This window comes from Heterocephalus glaber, unplaced genomic scaffold (assembly GCF_053883595.1).
Source record: "Heterocephalus glaber isolate CG9 unplaced genomic scaffold, H.glaber_assembly_v1.0 deba00001461, whole genome shotgun sequence".
NCBI classification, from domain to species: domain Eukaryota; kingdom Metazoa; phylum Chordata; class Mammalia; order Rodentia; family Bathyergidae; genus Heterocephalus; species Heterocephalus glaber.
Window position 1 is genome coordinate 49,153,312 of NW_028258308.1, and position 17,789 is coordinate 49,171,100.

A 17,789-nucleotide genomic window follows, 5' to 3' on the forward strand; every position below is an offset into this window, starting at 1 on the left:
CTATCTTTTAGTGATGCTGAGTTATCAGTGGTTCACTGCCATCAGTCTGAGCCATGTGTTTTAAAATTCCACCTTTTACTTTCACCAACTCACTTAAAATTATTAATGATTACTGCTAAATCCACTACAAAAATCAAGTGAACATTTTTGAAGAACTGAAATTATTACCTAATGGCACATTTGCTTTTCCATTTGAACTGAACTATTTGTTTCTTTCACAAATGTACTCATTAAATAACATTTAACATGAAAACCTGATAATAGGCTCTTTCCCTCTCTTTTAGTAATGTGAGATAGTTTTGGAACCTTATGAAAGACATTCAAGGTGCTGTGCTTTTACAAGAAAAGCCAAAATGTTGTTTTTGGAGCTGTTTTTGTTGTGTGTATGTGTACTTTTCCACCATGATGGTCAAGTATGATTTTAACCTTACACAAGTGATCTGTTGATTTGAAATATCATGGGAAAATTTTGACCTAGAACATTTTCAAAGAGGTTAGTTACCGGAAAGACAAGAAAGCTAAGGACACTTGGCAAGGTGGTCATATTACATGCTTTACATAACATTCTTCTTCCTCAAATTTTTTCATTTTAAATTTGGTTCCTCAATTTCCTGTAAACTAAATTTCAAGAACCCTAATTGACATTCAAGGCCTTCTTTTATCTGGCCCCAATGACCATTTCATTACTGTTTTGTACATGCTGACTTTCAGCTAGAGACAACTATTTCCCTTAGACCTGTCTCCCCAGGAATAAAGCATTTGACTCTAGATAGCAACTTTAGCTCTATTGCTAAAGGTGCTTGTTTCTTTTCTTACAGATTCCCACATACACATCTTATTAGACTTGCCACAGACAACTGTTTCTTGGCCAACACAAATGTTTTCTTACTTTTTAAAAGAAATTGGTGCTTTTGGGAAAATACACTCCCCCACATGGTATCCAACACCAAACAAAAGGTAGTTGTAGGTCCCAAGCTAGATAAATTAAATGACATTTATTCACCATAAAATTTTAATTATGTTCAAAGTGAATGAAAGACTAATAATGCTTCAAAGTGATTAACTGGTACCCAGAGGAGGTTCTCAAGAATTAGTAGCTAACATTTCTTAAGTGCCTGTCAAGTAATTCTTTATGTTATGTATAGAATCCTGGTTGTAAATATAGCAGGCTTAGGTCTTACGTATTTATTTTGTTGTTTTCTGGGCATATCCCATCCTTTCTTCTTTCTCACTTACTGTTAGTTGGCCATTTTTGTTTTCATCACCAGTTCATATTCATTCAAGAACATAGATGCAAAATCAAAACCAAACTCTTAGGTCTAAATTGCCAAACAATTTCTTGAAGGCATACCCATAGTTGATTTTAGGAAGGAGGGAGGGAGGAATAGCAGGAAGGAAGAAAGGAGAAAAGGAGAGAGGAAAGGAGGGAGGGAGAGAAAAGGAGATTAGAATGCAAAGTCACACTAGAGAGGGAGAATGGACAGAAAAAGGAAGGACAAGAACTTTCAGGGTTCTGGAAGAGAGAAAGTTTCCTTGATTTTTCATTTGTAAGCAGGCTGTCATTCAATGGTCCTAGTAATCTATGAGTCCTCCTGAAGAAAGGAGGAAGGGAACGTGGATACATGAACATGAGGGCATATCCAAAACAAAACCAAACCTCTACCTAACCTTGTTAAACTGGAACTGAATAAAATCAGTGAGGAATCACCTACAAATGAGGCAGTACTAGACTCAGTCTTTGTTAACTTTATTTCTTCCTTTCCAGTTAGCTATACCTATCATATTTGTTTTATTCCTAACTGAACTGGTTTCAACTTTTACAGCAATGTTAATGGGAAATGGTTGTGGAAGCCATCTTTGTTATATTTTTAACTTCTATTATGTGTCCATTAAACACAATATTGGCTATTGGTCTAAGATACCTGTTTTCATGTTGAGAAATCATCCTTTTTTTCCCCGATTTTTAACTGCTTTTTTTGACCTGGGTCAATTTCAAAATGTCTCTTGGTGTGTTACTGGGATTAATAAATATCATTTTACTGGTTTTACCAGAATGATGTAATCAGATTTATTAAAATGTAACTACCCATGATACAGCTGGGCACTTTTATTAATGTACGAAATCTGTATTGTTTGTTCACATCTATATTCATAAATGACTGGGTCATAATCTTTAGGTTTTAATTATCAATCCTATTTTCAGAAAATTATGTCTGCTGTGATGTGAATGTGTTCCTTCCCAAAATACGTATGTTGAAATCCTAGCATCCAATGTGTATGAAAAGTTAGGGACTTTGGGAGGGGATTAGGTGGAGCCATCATGAATGGGATTAGTGCTCTTGTAAAAGAGGACCAAGGGAGCTTACGTTTTCCTTCAACGATGTGAGAACTTTATGAGAAGGCAAAATCTGTGACTCTGAATGTGCTAGTACCTTGAAATTGGACTTCTTGGCCTCCAGAGGCATGAGAAATAAATGTTTGATATTTATAAACCATTTAATGTATGGGATTTGTTAATAGCAGCCTGCACAGGATAAGACAATGATGGTACAATATTGTTGTCAATGATATAGGCTACACATATTCACATCCTAGTGTTTAGTGCTTGCCAACAATGTGAACTTTAACATGTTACTTGACCCACAAATTAGAGTGATGGCACAAAATGTAAATGCTATAAGCCTTTACAAAGTAGACATACCATAAGTAACAAATATTGAAAAGGAAAGGAAGAGGTAAATTTGTTATTCATATTTTCACAGCTGGAGACAAAATGCATAATTTAAAGCATACAAATGTATCCATGTATCTATACTTAGATTAATCCATACAAATATCGAAGTCTAAGAAATACACTATCAACTAATATTCAGTCATGGATACAGGGGGCTAAGAGGAAGACCTACTAATTTGATCATTACTCAGAAAAGCCTGTAAGTAGATACTGTCTAAAGAAGGGGTTAACAGATATGGAGCACAGGCTAAATCGGGCCCTCACCTATATCATCTGCAGGTAAAAGTTACTGAAACATAGCCACACTCATTTGTTACATATCTACAGCTGCTGTTCTATAATATCCAAGTGAGATTTAGATTTTAAGAAAATCTGTACTTTAAAATTTAAAGGGTTAATTATGAAAGGAAATTACAAACTAGCAGAGAAGAAAAATTGGGAAAATATCAGAAGTATAATTGAACAAAAGGTATGAAAAGAGAAAAAATAGCCTAGAAATTACAATGTTATCAAAATCTGTGGGATAAGGCTGAAAGGGCACCCAAAGAAAAAATGTATACCTCACATAAGCAAACTGTTAATTAATCTAGAAAAATTATAATATATGCAAAATAAGAAAAAAGTAAAATTACTCCAATTTGTAGATACAATTTAGAAGAGACTGTATCATTTAGCAGCGAAAAGTATGTAACAGACGAAATGGTTATCTTTTAAGAAAAATGTAAATTGAGTTCAGATGCCAATCTAAGCAGATAAATTAATATAGAAAAAACAAAGTTGTCAAAATGCACCAAGCATGGATTTTTTAATTATTTAATTAAATCTTAAAAAAAGAAAAAATACCACATGACTCTATTTATAGATGCTTAAAAAGCATTTAGTAAAACTTGCTATTATTCTGAAATAGGAAAAAAAGGTCTAAAGGAGTAGGGGAAGTGGGAGGAGTAGGGGAAAGGAAAGAAGGGAGAAAAAAATATGAGAAAAGGAAAAAAATGGAAACAAAGTCTTTGTAAATAGGGAAGGGTGGAGGGGCTGAAGGGATGGCAGGGGAATGGGGAAAAAAATAAGAACCAAGATACATCATATAAAGGCACAAGATTCCAATGATGAATGTAACTGTATTGTATACCTAAAATGTACCAATAAACTTAATGGAAAAAAAAAAACAACTTGATATTTCACTGAAAGCATTCTTACCACACACAAGAAAGTACAGTTTCATGCTATTTATGTTTTACTAGGTATTTTATGTGGTACTAGGATTTGAATCAGGCAAGGGAAAGAGTTATAAAATAAGAGGAACAGGTAAATTATTAATATTTTAAATGACAAAATTCTGAACCTAACAGTGTGAGAAATAATTAGAAGCAGCAAATAATCAGCATGCAGAAGGTCATAGCCTTCGAATACACTAACAATAATAACCAGGTGGGGGATAAAAGACCAAATACCATATGTAACATGACAAAATCAAATATAGTGTTTGGAAAAAAAATTAAAACGTCAAAAGACAAATGACAAAGTGAAAATTCTTTCAAAATCATGGTAAACAAAAGGCTAATTCTTCTAACATATGAAAAACTCCTGCAAACCAATTTAAATAAAAACAAAAGCCTTAACTACATAAAAGGTCAGAGAAATAAAAATATAAATGGATGGACTGAATGTTTTCACAGTAAATTAATGACAGTAAACCTCAAATGGTTACCAATGCTGTCCAGTAATCATACTGCTTTATCTCAATCACTCTACTATACTTTTCCTAGAGGATTACTTCATATCATTTTCTTTATAATAAAATCCCCATTACTTTCTCTCCTATTCTCATTGTCAACTGCTAACATCCAAGTCCAGGTCACCTTATTTCTCACATGTATCACTATAGTATACTTCTAACTGGTAGCTATATCCACTTGACCACATGAATCATTGATAAACTGTAAGCATTTGTGTATATCCGTATTTATCCAAATATCTGTAGAACATTCAATAAGAAAATACCTAACTATGTAAGTTATACTGTTCAAAGAGGGGATATGGCAGAGAAGGAAACAAATTTCATGCACTTCCAAAGGTTGTACTTTAGGTAAAGGAGGCTAACAACAATATAAACTTATGTCAGCTAAATAATACCATGGAAGAAAAGTAAAGGGAACAGGGAACAATAATCAGTTGGTATTTGATCAAAGACCTGCTCAATTTGGGGAGGGAGTCTTTGGTTATTGAAGTGTACAAAATAAATTCAAGTACTCAAAGAAAGTAAATTCTAGGTATATTAATGTTGCAATTATATTGGTTATAAGTCCTTAATAGTATTAAGGATATTTAACCTTTTCTTTATCAAAGGTGGTGCCTATAATTTAAAAAATCAGAACTCACACCTATTTCAGACATGAGCTAAACTATTTACTGGTAGTATATGTGAAGGTTATGAACTTCTGTCCATGATGGAGCTAAGCTAACTACTGAGTATTCATGCCATGTTTGGTTTAAAAATAAACACAAATAACTCTCCTCCCTTCATCGACCCTCCAAGTTTTGGCTGGCTTTACTGAAAAACATCCTTTTAATTTTATCCTGAAAATAACATGGAGAAGGACTTTCTTTCAAAACAAGTTCTCCCTTGAAGAGAAACACATGTTCAAAGCACAAACATCATTCCAGTATCCAATTTAGGACTACTTAATTTCTGTAGGGTGATATCATCTTTAGGCTACTGAATCTGTTCCTCTAAACACTGTTCTATAATTCTATAACTTAGGCCCATTCACAGAAGCAGACCCAGTTTTTCTATACAACTAACTGGAGAACAACAAAGAGAACACATTTGAAAAACAAATTCCCAGGTTATAAATAATTTCTAAGAGTAGTCAAAAATAGCACCCAACATAATTTTAAAGTAAAATTTGTTTTGTTTTTTTGGTACCCGGGATCAAACTTGGGACTTTGCGCTTGTGAGGCAGGCGGGGGAACCACTGAGCTAAATCCCCAGTCCTAAAGTAAAATTTGATAGGCTGATTTTAAAATTTATTTATAAAGAAAAGGAAAATTTGGGGGATAAAGATTTATGAGTAAGTCAGGCTACTAGTTATCTAAGTAAAATATAAAGTCATGATAATTTAAGTGTAATATTAGGTGAGGTAAAGAGATAGCCAGAAAAGGTCCAGGGACATTTCCATAATTATACGGTAACATATAAGGGGAAGGGGGATAAGTAGAATAAAGTTATGCTATGTACAGAAGAAACCTAATAACCTCAAGAATATGAACACTATATGTCATAAACATGAGTTAAGACTAATACTATCAACAAGAATGAAAATGGGGAAGGGGGATTTAGAGGAGTGAGGGAGGTGAGAGGAAAAGGGAAGGGGATTAAAAAAGAAACAACCTCACGTACCCACTCCCCAAGATGGCTGTAAACTGCATGTACTGCAAACATGAAGCTAAAAAAAAAAAAAAAACCCACAAAAAACAAAAACAAAGATTGATAAGTAGAAAGCAAACAAACATACAAAAAGAATCCCAAAAAGGATTCACCAACAATGAAGGGTTTGCTGCCACAAAGAGTGGGAGGATCACTGAAAAAGCCACAATTACAAGATCCAGTCACAATTCTGTAAGAATCAAAACCACAGAAAAAAATTTAAATAACAAGAGCTCAAAAAATTCTATGAGTTTTTTTTTTTGAGGAATCTGTTAGAAAATAAACAATCTGAACAAAAGACTGGGGAAACTTTAGAAATTTAGTACTTGATATACTTAATTGAAAATCTAAGATTAAAATAGGGACAGGTAGAAAGATAATGTATAATATAACAATGCTGTTATGTTATATGTTCTAATAAGTAAAAGTAACAACTAAAAATAAGAAGGGAAATAGAGGAAAGTAGAATAAAGTCATTAACTGGTATTTAGGCAATAAAGGAAAGTTTAAGGATTTCATTAAAAGTGGCTAATTCTAGATTCTAAATTCTAAATAGGGAACTAAGGGCATTAAAACATATTAAGCATAAAAATGACCTCATTTGGACATTTGGTTGTTTCTTCTCTTTAACTATTAGGCTATGTACATTCATATTCAAGTTGTAATGTGAACACGTTTTCAATTTTTTGGATACAGAGCTATGAATCACAACTCTAGGTTCCATGTCACTCGTATTATATCTGTATCTTTCACTTTTTTTTTTTGGTCACTGTGAAATTATATCAAAATAATAATTTAAAAGAAAAAAAGTAAAAACAACCTACACTCAGCAAAACAAAATAATTTTCTTTCTGCATATTCTCTTAAATTCCATTCTAGTTATCTAAATTTTTAAACTCTTAAAAAAGATAGAGATGACTTCTATATTCAGGCTAACCAGATGATCTTCCCTTCCATGAGCAGTACTGACACAGTAAACATGGAATTTAGTTAGCATTGTTTAATCAATAACCTTTCAGATCTTACAGAGTAGTAAAAAATAAAACATTTGAAGTTAAGTTTAAAATCTTGTTTTCCTTTTAAGTAACAGTACTGTAAAATATAAAGCAGCCCTTAGGAGTAAGCTCATAACTTTTCTGCTCAGCCATCAGTGGAAAGGCTTTCAATTCCACCCCTTTCTAGAATTTGTTCTGCAAATTACAACCTACAGCTCTTCAAAAAATGTTTCTATGAGACTAAATGGTCAAATAACTAGATATTACACATTCTTGATTTCATGGAAATACTTCTATACAGTAAAATGCAAAACTGATTTTTGGCTGTGTTTGTACATTTAAACAATTTGCCTAAATGACTGAAATATAATTAAGAAACCAAACATTGTTCTGAAAAACTATTTTAGGATAGTGAAAATGTATGTGAACACAAATAATCAAAACTAAAATAAAAATATTTACTTACATAATATTATCTGTACACCCAGAATAAAAGTTACTGTTTTTTGTTTGCTAACAATAAATTACAACAAAGGTGATCTATTTAAAATAATTATGATTTCATGTATATCTATCATTTCTTTTGTTACCGGGGATCGAACTCAGGACCTTGCGCATTCTAGGCAGGTGGTAGAACCACTGAGCTAAATCCCCGGCCCTTATCTATCATTATTTTAACTATAGTTTGATATTTCAAAGCTGAACTAGGAAAATATACTTCACAATAAGCCCAAATGAGAAAACCTTAGATTGACTGCTACAATCTCCAAAATCTCTTAAGAAAGTAGTAACTTGGGGCATACCATTAAAATAAATTTAAGTAGGCACTCAATTTATAAAAGGCCTCTATAATCACAAACTCATCTAAAAAAATAAAAAGCAAGCATTCTATAAGCCCTCCAGAGAGAATAAAAAATACAATTTAAAATAATAGATTAGAAAAAAAAAGAAATAATCTATTTGAGATAGGTAATTCACAAAAAGAGGTACTAATCAGTCATCAAATTTAATTTTTTTCCCCTGAAACACAGCAATTTTAGACTGCTGTTCTTTTCGTTTTCTGCTTGCTTCCCATGAAGGATGAAGAGGCGTGTTTAATGGCTGTTTTGTATTTTTAAGTCCTCTTTGTGTGCTGTTTTTAAACTGGTTCTTAATTGGAGGTTCATTTTCTGGAAAATCTATGAAGAGAAAGGAAAAATAATAAAAACTATACCAAAACAGTATGTAAAAGAAACAGATATCATCTTCACCGAAGTTATTAAAGGAAGAAATTTTATTTTAAATACTAAATTTAAAATTGAAATCCAACAGAGAAGTCTGAAATTAAAATTTTACAAATGATCAATAAATTTTGGGACACAGGCTTTCCATCCCTTATAAACACAGGTTTATTGAAGGCCTCCTGACAAATGCTATGCTGATGTTTTAATTATACTGACATTAAGAAAGAGTCTCGCCAAATAAAAGAACCAATACAAATTTTAAATTATACTGATAATTATATGATCTTTTGTTTTAATTTCTGTGGGTACAAATTCATCCAAACTATTAAGCCATTTTTAATGTTTCAACTTGCTAGTTTGCTAAACCATTGCTCATTGTACAAGGATGTCCAGTAGCCATTCATACATACCTGAGATTTTGCTTTTTGGAGCTTGTTCTCTATGCTCCCTAAAAGAAAAAAAACCATCATTATGATTTTTAAAAAGATAAAATAAATTCTCTGAATCTAGGAAAATAACAGAAAATAGATAATAAAACTCATGCACAGAATTATTAAGCTCCCTCATCCAACCAAAAATTAATAAAAGAACCTACATTTTAGCTACATCAAAGATTTGTTAGATTTTAATATTACAACAGATACACAGGGACTATTTCCTTTTCCACTCTTACAGGCACTTCTGTTCATAACTGAAAAAACTGTTCTCTTTTGGTTATCTTGTTCCGGCTCTAAGGGACTATTTAGATGAAGAATTTCACAAGTCTTCTTTTAGGGAAAATGAGACATATAAAACAAAAACTAAGATTTACATTTTGATAGAAGGGTTAGTGGTATGTTAATTTCAAATAAGGAAATACTATAGTCTATTAAGGCAGAATTAGGTTTAAATATTGTAATTACTTTTAAGGTTCCAAAGGTGGTTGTGTTTTTTTCTGTACTCTTACTTTAGATAATATCTCTACCAGATTTCTTATTCCATAAAAGAATATCTCTGACCCATACATAGAAAACAGTTTACTGGAGAAAATAGTTGTTATTGAAGAAATTATCTAACCATGATGTTTACTCCAAAATATGAAGATAGCCTCACTCAGCATAGAATATTAAATGAAATTAAGCTTACAGGTTTATAACAGAATTGTTATGACAAGTGGTGGTTAACGGCAGGGAGGAAGACAGCAATATTACCAAATATAAAGCAGCCTGGAGGAACTCAGTGTTAAGACAAGCAGTATTATGTACTGAAACAGGATTATCTAGTAAAATGATACACAATAAAATTGATGTTTGCAATAATGGTCCTGGGTTATCAAGAAAAATGTTTAAATAGACATGTAAAACATTTTTTTAAAAGTTCTTCGGGGGCCTGGGTTCAGGGGTGCCATATCTTCCTGGCAAACACAAGGTCCTGAGTTCAATCCCCGGTACCCCCCCCACAAAAAGTTCTTCATCTAAAATTAACTCAGAGTTTCAAAACTTTGCTCACTGAAGAAATAAAACAAGTTAGCCAGGCATTTGGCTGTAACATCTCATTTTATGATGAACTAGGGAGAAATGTGGCATTGCCATATGTGTATTTTTTTTTTGGTACCGGGGATCAAACTTGGGTCCTTGCGCTTGCGCAGCAGGCGGTGAAACCACTGAGCTAAATCCCCGGCCCGCATATGTGTATTTTGTATATGTTATCTCACCATAAATTTGGAAAGGCCAAGTCTAAGAATAGGATGAGGTACAAACCGTAACTATCCATCGGAAATAGTTTCCTGCCTCCCTGTTGAAAATATGTAGCTATTTCTTACCTTTAAAAACGATAAGAACTAATAATTATTTCAGAATGAAAAATTACCTTCTAGAACTTTTAGATCCAGATAAAGAGTGAAAAAATACTGATTCTAACTTCCCGGCTTCTGTACTTGACTTGTTTTTGTCATTTCTATTTTTTACATCGCAATCCCAGTTAGTTTCACGGATATCTTCTTTGGGTAACACTTGGTGGAGAGGTTTTTGTTCCTTAGCTGAAGTACGGCAACCACTTTCCTTTTTTCGTGTCCGTCTGGCTTTTCCAATGAAGAAGTCATCACCACTATCACTGTCTTCAGACATGGAAGACTGTTGGTAGAACCTTTCTTCTGTGCTATCATCAAAATATTCCTTTTCTTCTTCAAATAATTCTTCCTCGCCATCACTGTCATCACCAAGCAAGTTATCAGACCCTTTCTTTTTATTTAATGTTCTCATGTGTGGGTCAGCAGGTGTCTTCTGGAACTGAGGGGTAACTACAGAATTGTTTTCTAAAAGCTTTGATAGAGAATTTGGAATGTTCACTGCTTTCGGTCCATGTTCCATTGTGGCCATTTTTTCTTTTGAATTATTTATTGGTTTCTTTGCCTGTGTTTTGGCTTCTTTCAATTTCTGCTCAGTGGTCTTAGTTCTTTCATGCTGTGACTTACTTTCTTCATCATCTGAATACAAAGTGTCCTTAGAATGATTTCCTTCTGTAGTATTAACTTCAGTAGTATTTTGTCTTGCATCTTTAAAGGCTTGGACAGCAGCTGCAAGAAAATAGTACATGACTTGTTTAAGCACTGAAACATATAAATATGAGTTTCAGTATAGTATTTCTTAATTATTGGAAAGTTTTAAGAGAGTAGTTGGAATTTAAATTAAAACATGTTCAAATATACCTATTTTTAAGCTGCCAAGTAAAAAGAACTCTCCCTTTATTCATGTGTTAGAATTAGGGAGAATAGTAAAAATGTCACTGAATATAAATAAAGTAAAATGGTATCTTTAGTATCAGTGGCAATAATGTATTGGATATTACAAAATATGCTTTCATGGGCTGGGGATTTAGCTTGGTTGTTCTGCCACCTGCCTTGCAAGTGCAAGGTCCCGAGTTTGATCCCCAGTACCAAAAAAAAATAGTTTCAGACATAAAAATAATCTGTAATAATAGCACTCAATTCTGTATTATATTTTATATTGTATATTTAAATAAATGTGACACTGGCAGAATCAAAAGTAATGAATTATATCAATATAAATTTACCTTGTATTTGACTTGATCATGTATAAATCACATATAAAATTTATTTTATATATTATACAATATGTGTTAACATACTAAAATTTAAGAAAAAATATGGATTTAGTTTTTCTTCAGACATCAGACACTTCATATTTGCAGGGACTTTCTCATGTATTAACAGTTGAAAGAACTTTATGTTTATAAAACAAAATAGTCTAAAGAATTGAAAGAACGAGAAAATATTTAAAATCAATGAACCCTCATTTATTGAAAACCATCTACACAAATGCTCTAGGTATATGACTTAAAAGTCAATTAATTCGTACCTTTTAGTATACCTATTTTTTTCTTTAGAAGAGGATGTTCGGCTAGTCGGGCAATTGCCCTTTCAGTTGCAGAAGAATCTGGCTACAAAGTGAAAAAATAAAAACACAATGATATCAAAACAACTAGTGCTGACAAATGTTATGCACTCCTCAAGAAACTGCCTTTCAGGTTACAAGAGACAAGAAGATACTACTTTGCAGAAGCTGTTTATCCTTAACTGATTCTCACAGTTTCTTTTTCCTGCTTGCAGTTACTACATATTCACTTCAAAGGTAATCTGCAATATAGGAACATCTCTATGTGTAAAACAGATAAATGTGGTTAACTATTCTCATTACATAGGTTAATCTCATCTGTTTTAGATAAGAAATTTCAAAAATGCCAAACAGATTTTGATTAAAAAGTATTCTTACACTATTGTTCAAAAACACATCTACTGTTACTTCTAAATCCCTGCTTCTTAGTTTTAGAAGAGCAATGGAAATACGTGAATGTCTAGTGTTGACTCTGAGTAAAAACTATTTTATTAATCATTTTATTGTCAAGATTTCCTGCCTTAGAAGATGCCTCAGAATATCTGGGATTTAGTAACCTCATTTCAGTAAATTCTATTAAAAAGGCTGTAAAAAAAAAAAGGCTATAGCATGGTACTATAATTCTAAAATTATGTATAAATACAATAAATGAACATCTTCTAATCTGTTCTTACTCTACAACTGTGGTTTTATGTTGAAACTTTTTGTGGAGAATTATTAATAAGTATTTTGTTGATGGGATAGCTGCTTTTAAGGAGATATGAAACATATTCTGAGGTTTTACATTTCTTAGAAATGTGGCTTATTCATCAGGAAAAGGATGAAGCCTGAAGTTTGGGCATATGACTTCCTGTAATATATTTTGTGTCTCTGGGCAAGTTTTGAATAGCTATAAATCCAAAGTCCAGTTTACATTATGCGTTATAACACATAATTAAACTACTTAATTAAATTACTTCAGTAGGAATATAATTCTGTTTAAGAACAACAGGTAGAGGTTCTTATTCATTTAACTGGGAATCTAACAAAAATGTTATCTGGTTGTTATGTACTATATCTACTTTGTACCATAATGGCATTTGTGTTCAAAGAGTGCTTCTCATTAAAATTAGTGCTTCTAATTAAAAAAAATTGTTAGTATATTTGGAATATATAATAAATACAATCAGCACAGGGGCTGATTATGTATGTGTGTGTATATATATATGTATATATCGCATCTTAATCCTCTTTACTTCCCCTTTCTCTCTCTTTCCTCTCATCTTCCCTCTTAGATCTCCTTCCCATCTCCACAAAGTCTATCTCCCTGCTTCCTACTCTTATCTGCTCTTTAAATAATTTTTCCTTTGGTGTCAAATAGGAAATTTTTTTGGCTACCATACACCATGGCCAAGCATCTTAGAAAATGAACTATTCCCCTTTATATCAAAATGTAAAAAATACAAAATAGATGAAGGATAAAACTCTTGTTTAGTAGGGCAAGGTTTATGAAACTAACTTTTTGGGCAAAATTAGTATTAACTTCACAGAATGAGCTCTATCATTTTTATCTGATGCAATGACTGAGGGGAGACTAAAATACATTATCAAAACATTTGACTTGGAAAAGTTCCTTGCTACTGAAATGGGGAAAAACAACAGCCAGAGATGGTAAGTAATCTGTGTGAAAGTAATGAAGCTAGTGCCAAAGGAACACTAGTTGAAATGCAAGCTCTTAGGAAACAAGGCTTTTCCCTTTACTAAACAGGAATCTTGGCAGATAGTGAGAACACAACCAATAACAAGAATAGTATCAATCACTTACTAGGAGTGTATAAAAATTGTTAACATAGAAGGAAAAAGTTATGCTCAAGTACCAATTATAATACTATTACTATAACAGTGTAATAAATTATTACAAGTTATAGTTTATATAAGAATTTGTTATAATAATTGAAGCTTTCACTGAAATGAAAATTATCTAATCAAGGCATTCACAAACATCAGAGGTAATTACAATATATATATGTATTTCATATATATCTGCTCTTCAAAGTTCCTTATATTTAGCTGCTAGCTATTTTTGTTTAATTCATATTTGTTCCTGACGGCCTATTACTGATTTTCAAGTCTGAGTTGCTTATAATCTGGAGAATAGAAAAATATCCTAATGGGGAAAAACAGTACAAATGTAAGAACTTACTCACATATGTACATAAATGCTTTGTAAATATTAAGAATTAAATTTTACATTCTTAAAAGACCATACAAAATGTAACATGCATTTCTCAATGTGTTTGTTTTTTTAAGTCTTAGAATATCAATTTTTTAGGTCTTTAGAATATCAATTTTAAATTATAGCAATTATTTAAATAACCTTTTAAAATTCTTCCTGAGTAAAAAGGTAAAATTTAACATTTAAGTCTTTAATTTTAAGAAACAAATTTAACATTTTAAACTTTTCATTAATTTTTTTCTTAAGAAAGCAATTTTAATTTTATTCTTAAGAATTTTATTTGTAGAAAATCCTGCAGTTAACTTTTTAAATTTAAATTTTGACAAGGGCTAAGGGTGATACAGGTCAAAGGTTTTATCTATCAAAAAAGACTGACAATCCAGACTTGATTTCTAATTATTTAGCTAGTTAGGATCAAGATCAGTTTCTGAATTTAGTCAGATGTTCCTAAATTACATTCTAGCCACTTAACTTTCACTTATTACTCAACTCTAAATGCTTCTTTTACATTACAAATTCTGTAAAGCCTTCTTCAAAATTCTTTGGAGGGAAATAAAAACAAACATTAACATAAATAAGCTTGTGAAGCAAGTGGGCTGAATCCTTGTTTTGGCAAAGTTTGGGTCTTTGCTGCATTACATAGTGCCTACATCTTTCTCACCAGCTCTGTTAAGCTAAGTGCAGAACTCACAAGAATAATAAGAGCAAACAGTACTACAAGAGACTTCCCTTTCTTTTTTCCTCCTTATTTCTCTCCTGTCCCTTTTCTTACCTAACATACATGCTCTTTAAATTTACTAACCCCCTATCATGTAAAGGCATCATCTTACATATGAAGATAGAACTGCAATTTATTGAGGCTCTCGATGCATTCTAATTTAAAAATTAGACCCCAGAAATAAAAGATGCAATCAAAATTGAATAACTGAAATGTACAGATGCTTTTCAAAAGAAGAAGTACAAATGGCCAATAAGTACATGAAAAAATATTTAGCATTTTTGGCCACAATAGAAATGTCAATCAAAACAACAATAAATATCAAAATCATATCTGGAATATCTTCCAGAAAGAGTAAAAAAAAATCATTTAAAAATGATACATTCATACCCATGTTTATAGTATCACAATTCATTACAGCTAAATTTTAGTTGTAGTATATATGCCCACCAACAGATGAATGGATAAAGAAAACGTGGAACATATCCAACGGAGTGCTACTCAGCCATTGTAGGAAAATGGACACATCTTGAGAACTTACATAAATGATATAAATCAGACACAGAAGATTAAACATCACATGGTTTCTCCTACATGGGAAACCCAAAATATAAATACTTTAAAGAGCAAAATAAAAGAGAGATGACAGGAAATGGGAAGGCAGACTCTGTGGAGATAGGAAAGGAGTTTTGGAAATGGTAGGTGATAACAGGGCTAGGGCGGAGGGAAGTAAAAATGATCAAGATGTGATATATTCACATCTTATCAAATTAAATTTGCTATTTTATTTCTGTATAAAACTATTCATATATCCTAGCTCAGTATTTTTTAATATTTCATCCAATATAGAAAAATTCGGTAGGCACAATGTAAGAAAGTACAGTTCTTTTTATAAGATTGATAAGATGTGATATATATGTATATTCTTCAAGATGAATAAAACTAATATATATTATAAAAATAATACCAAATAAATAAAAGGCTAAGACAAATATACAAATGATTTGCGCAAGGCAAAATGTGATAAATTTCATTTAAGAGAGAAAACGTTATGGAGCTATACAAGGAATACAATTAGAGTGATACATCTTAAATTTAAATAAATTTATTTTGAACCTTAAAAGCTACTAAGTAGTCTCTAGGAACAAACAGCTTTTACACCTGCATGAACAAGCGTTCACAATATTGGGAAGTATGAAAGAAACCACAGCTTTCCTTACTTAAAATTGACCCAATGTTTGCCATGGAAAATTCTCAGGAAACTGTGGTTTTCACATACCTCCAGCTTCAAATGAAAACATAGAAAACAGACTGTCTTTTAATGGAAAAATTTTATTTTGGCATATGGGTGTTTATTGTTATCACAAATGCATTTAATGTTCATTTTGCAAAGAATTTTCAAAATGTAACCCTGAATGTAAACCACAGTCTAAACACACACACACACATACGCACCAGCCCAAAAACCTAAAACCCAAAAATACTCTTAATGTGCAGTATTAGTTCTTTGAAATCTTGCCTAAAATGACTCTAAATGAACTGGCAGAAGTAGAATGCTAATATTGGTACTTTTAAAATTAATCGGGCTTTATTTCACTTCTGGGTTTTATCTAAAGTTATACTGCAAGAATTAACAATTGCATTTATGCAAAATATTCAGCAAGATAAGTGGAAATGGTCCATTTGGCTGGACCAGAAGAACTGTGGCAAACTCTGCATGGATATTTTGGAGGTAATAAAATTTTTCAAGACTTAATTATTATCATATATAAACTCAACTAAGATATTTTAAATTACTTCCTGAAAACAGATGAAGTTTTTTCCACAGAAGGGAAAAAGATCTATACTTTCTTATATTGTACCTACTAAATTTTTCTACATTGGATGAAATATTAAAAAATACCGAGAGCTAGGATATATGAATGTAGTTTGATACAGAAATAAAGCTTATAGGAAATTTAATTTGATAAACACACGCAAGATGTTATATGTAAATATCTCTATGAGGGGCAAGGTAAATAAACATAAATAATAAAACCAGTCATTTAAAGGCTATAGAGATTTTTTTTTTTTCAGTACCGGAGATCGAACTCGGGTCCTTGCGCTTGTGCAGCAGGCGGCGAGGCTATAGAGATTTTAATAATACAAGCTAACTTTTTCTCAATCAACTGGAGAAAGAATTTGCTTTATGGTATGGGTATTATTTCTCTTCTTCTTCTTTTTTTTTTTTTTTTTTTTTGGTACAAGGGATCAAACTCAGGACCTTGCGCTTGCGAGGCAGACGGTGGAACCACTGAGCTAAATCCCTGGCCCCTCTCTTCTTCTTGAAAGGAGAGCCCTACTGAAGTTCAATTTCATCAAAGTTGTCAGGTCTATTTTTAGGGGACAGTGTTATTTATCTTCAGACAAAACTTGCATTAAATCCCAATTACACTGTCTTTGGATCCTACTTCCAAGAGTAGATCAATTCCTAAATTTATTGGCCTCAGAACACAGAATGTGCATATCCTACAGTCAACTAAGGAAGAAGTCATACAAAAAAATAGAAAAATGAAAAAGTGGAAGTAATATTCAACTCCATTTACTTATAATGAATGCTAGGCAAGCAGTAGCTAACTCTAATAAGAGCAGGTTTTAAAAATCTATCCTTTTAATACTGTGAAGCCGTGGAGAGACCACAATGCTTCAAGAACTTAAGAAATTACAAATATATAATATACTAAGAAAATATCAAATAAAAATAGTTAGAAAGAGATGAGAAGGGAAAAAGAATATACTCCCCATAATGGAAAAGAGTAGTTACATATACCATGTCTTAGGATATAGTACACCCTCTTAATTGCATATATTGGTTGCATGTAAGGCTAGGGAAATAAATGACCTAAAATACCTAAGTTGACTGGTGTGACAAGGAAAGTTTAAGCTACCCAAATGCATCTAGATTTTACTTAGTTTTAAGGTAATATTTAATTCCTGGTACGATGCATGGTACGTGGTGCTCATCAAAAATATTCATATAAAGATTGACAGGAGAAAGAAATGTAAATTAGAGCAAAAACCAGTGAAACCAAAAACATAAAAGCAC

The 17,789-nt window shown here is 32.1% G+C and overlaps 1 protein-coding gene across 2 annotated transcripts in view; it reads right to left on the minus strand.

The window, feature by feature from the left end:
* Nucleotides 1-7,141: 7,141 nt before the first annotated feature.
* LOC101712618 (serum response factor-binding protein 1) overlaps nt 7,142-17,789 on the minus strand; it is a 36,399-nt gene continuing 25,751 nt past the window's right edge. For both annotated transcript variants that reach the window (XM_087180424.1, XM_087180425.1), the window contains 4 exons: nt 11,736-11,817; nt 10,228-10,933; nt 8,790-8,827; nt 7,142-8,334 (listed from right to left, as the gene is read on the minus strand). In XM_087180424.1, the coding sequence (XP_087036550.1) occupies nt 8,150-8,334; nt 8,790-8,827; nt 10,228-10,933; nt 11,736-11,817 (1,011 nt within the window). In that variant the 3' untranslated portion in view covers nt 7,142-8,149. The remainder of the gene's footprint in view (nt 8,335-8,789; nt 8,828-10,227; nt 10,934-11,735; nt 11,818-17,789) is intronic.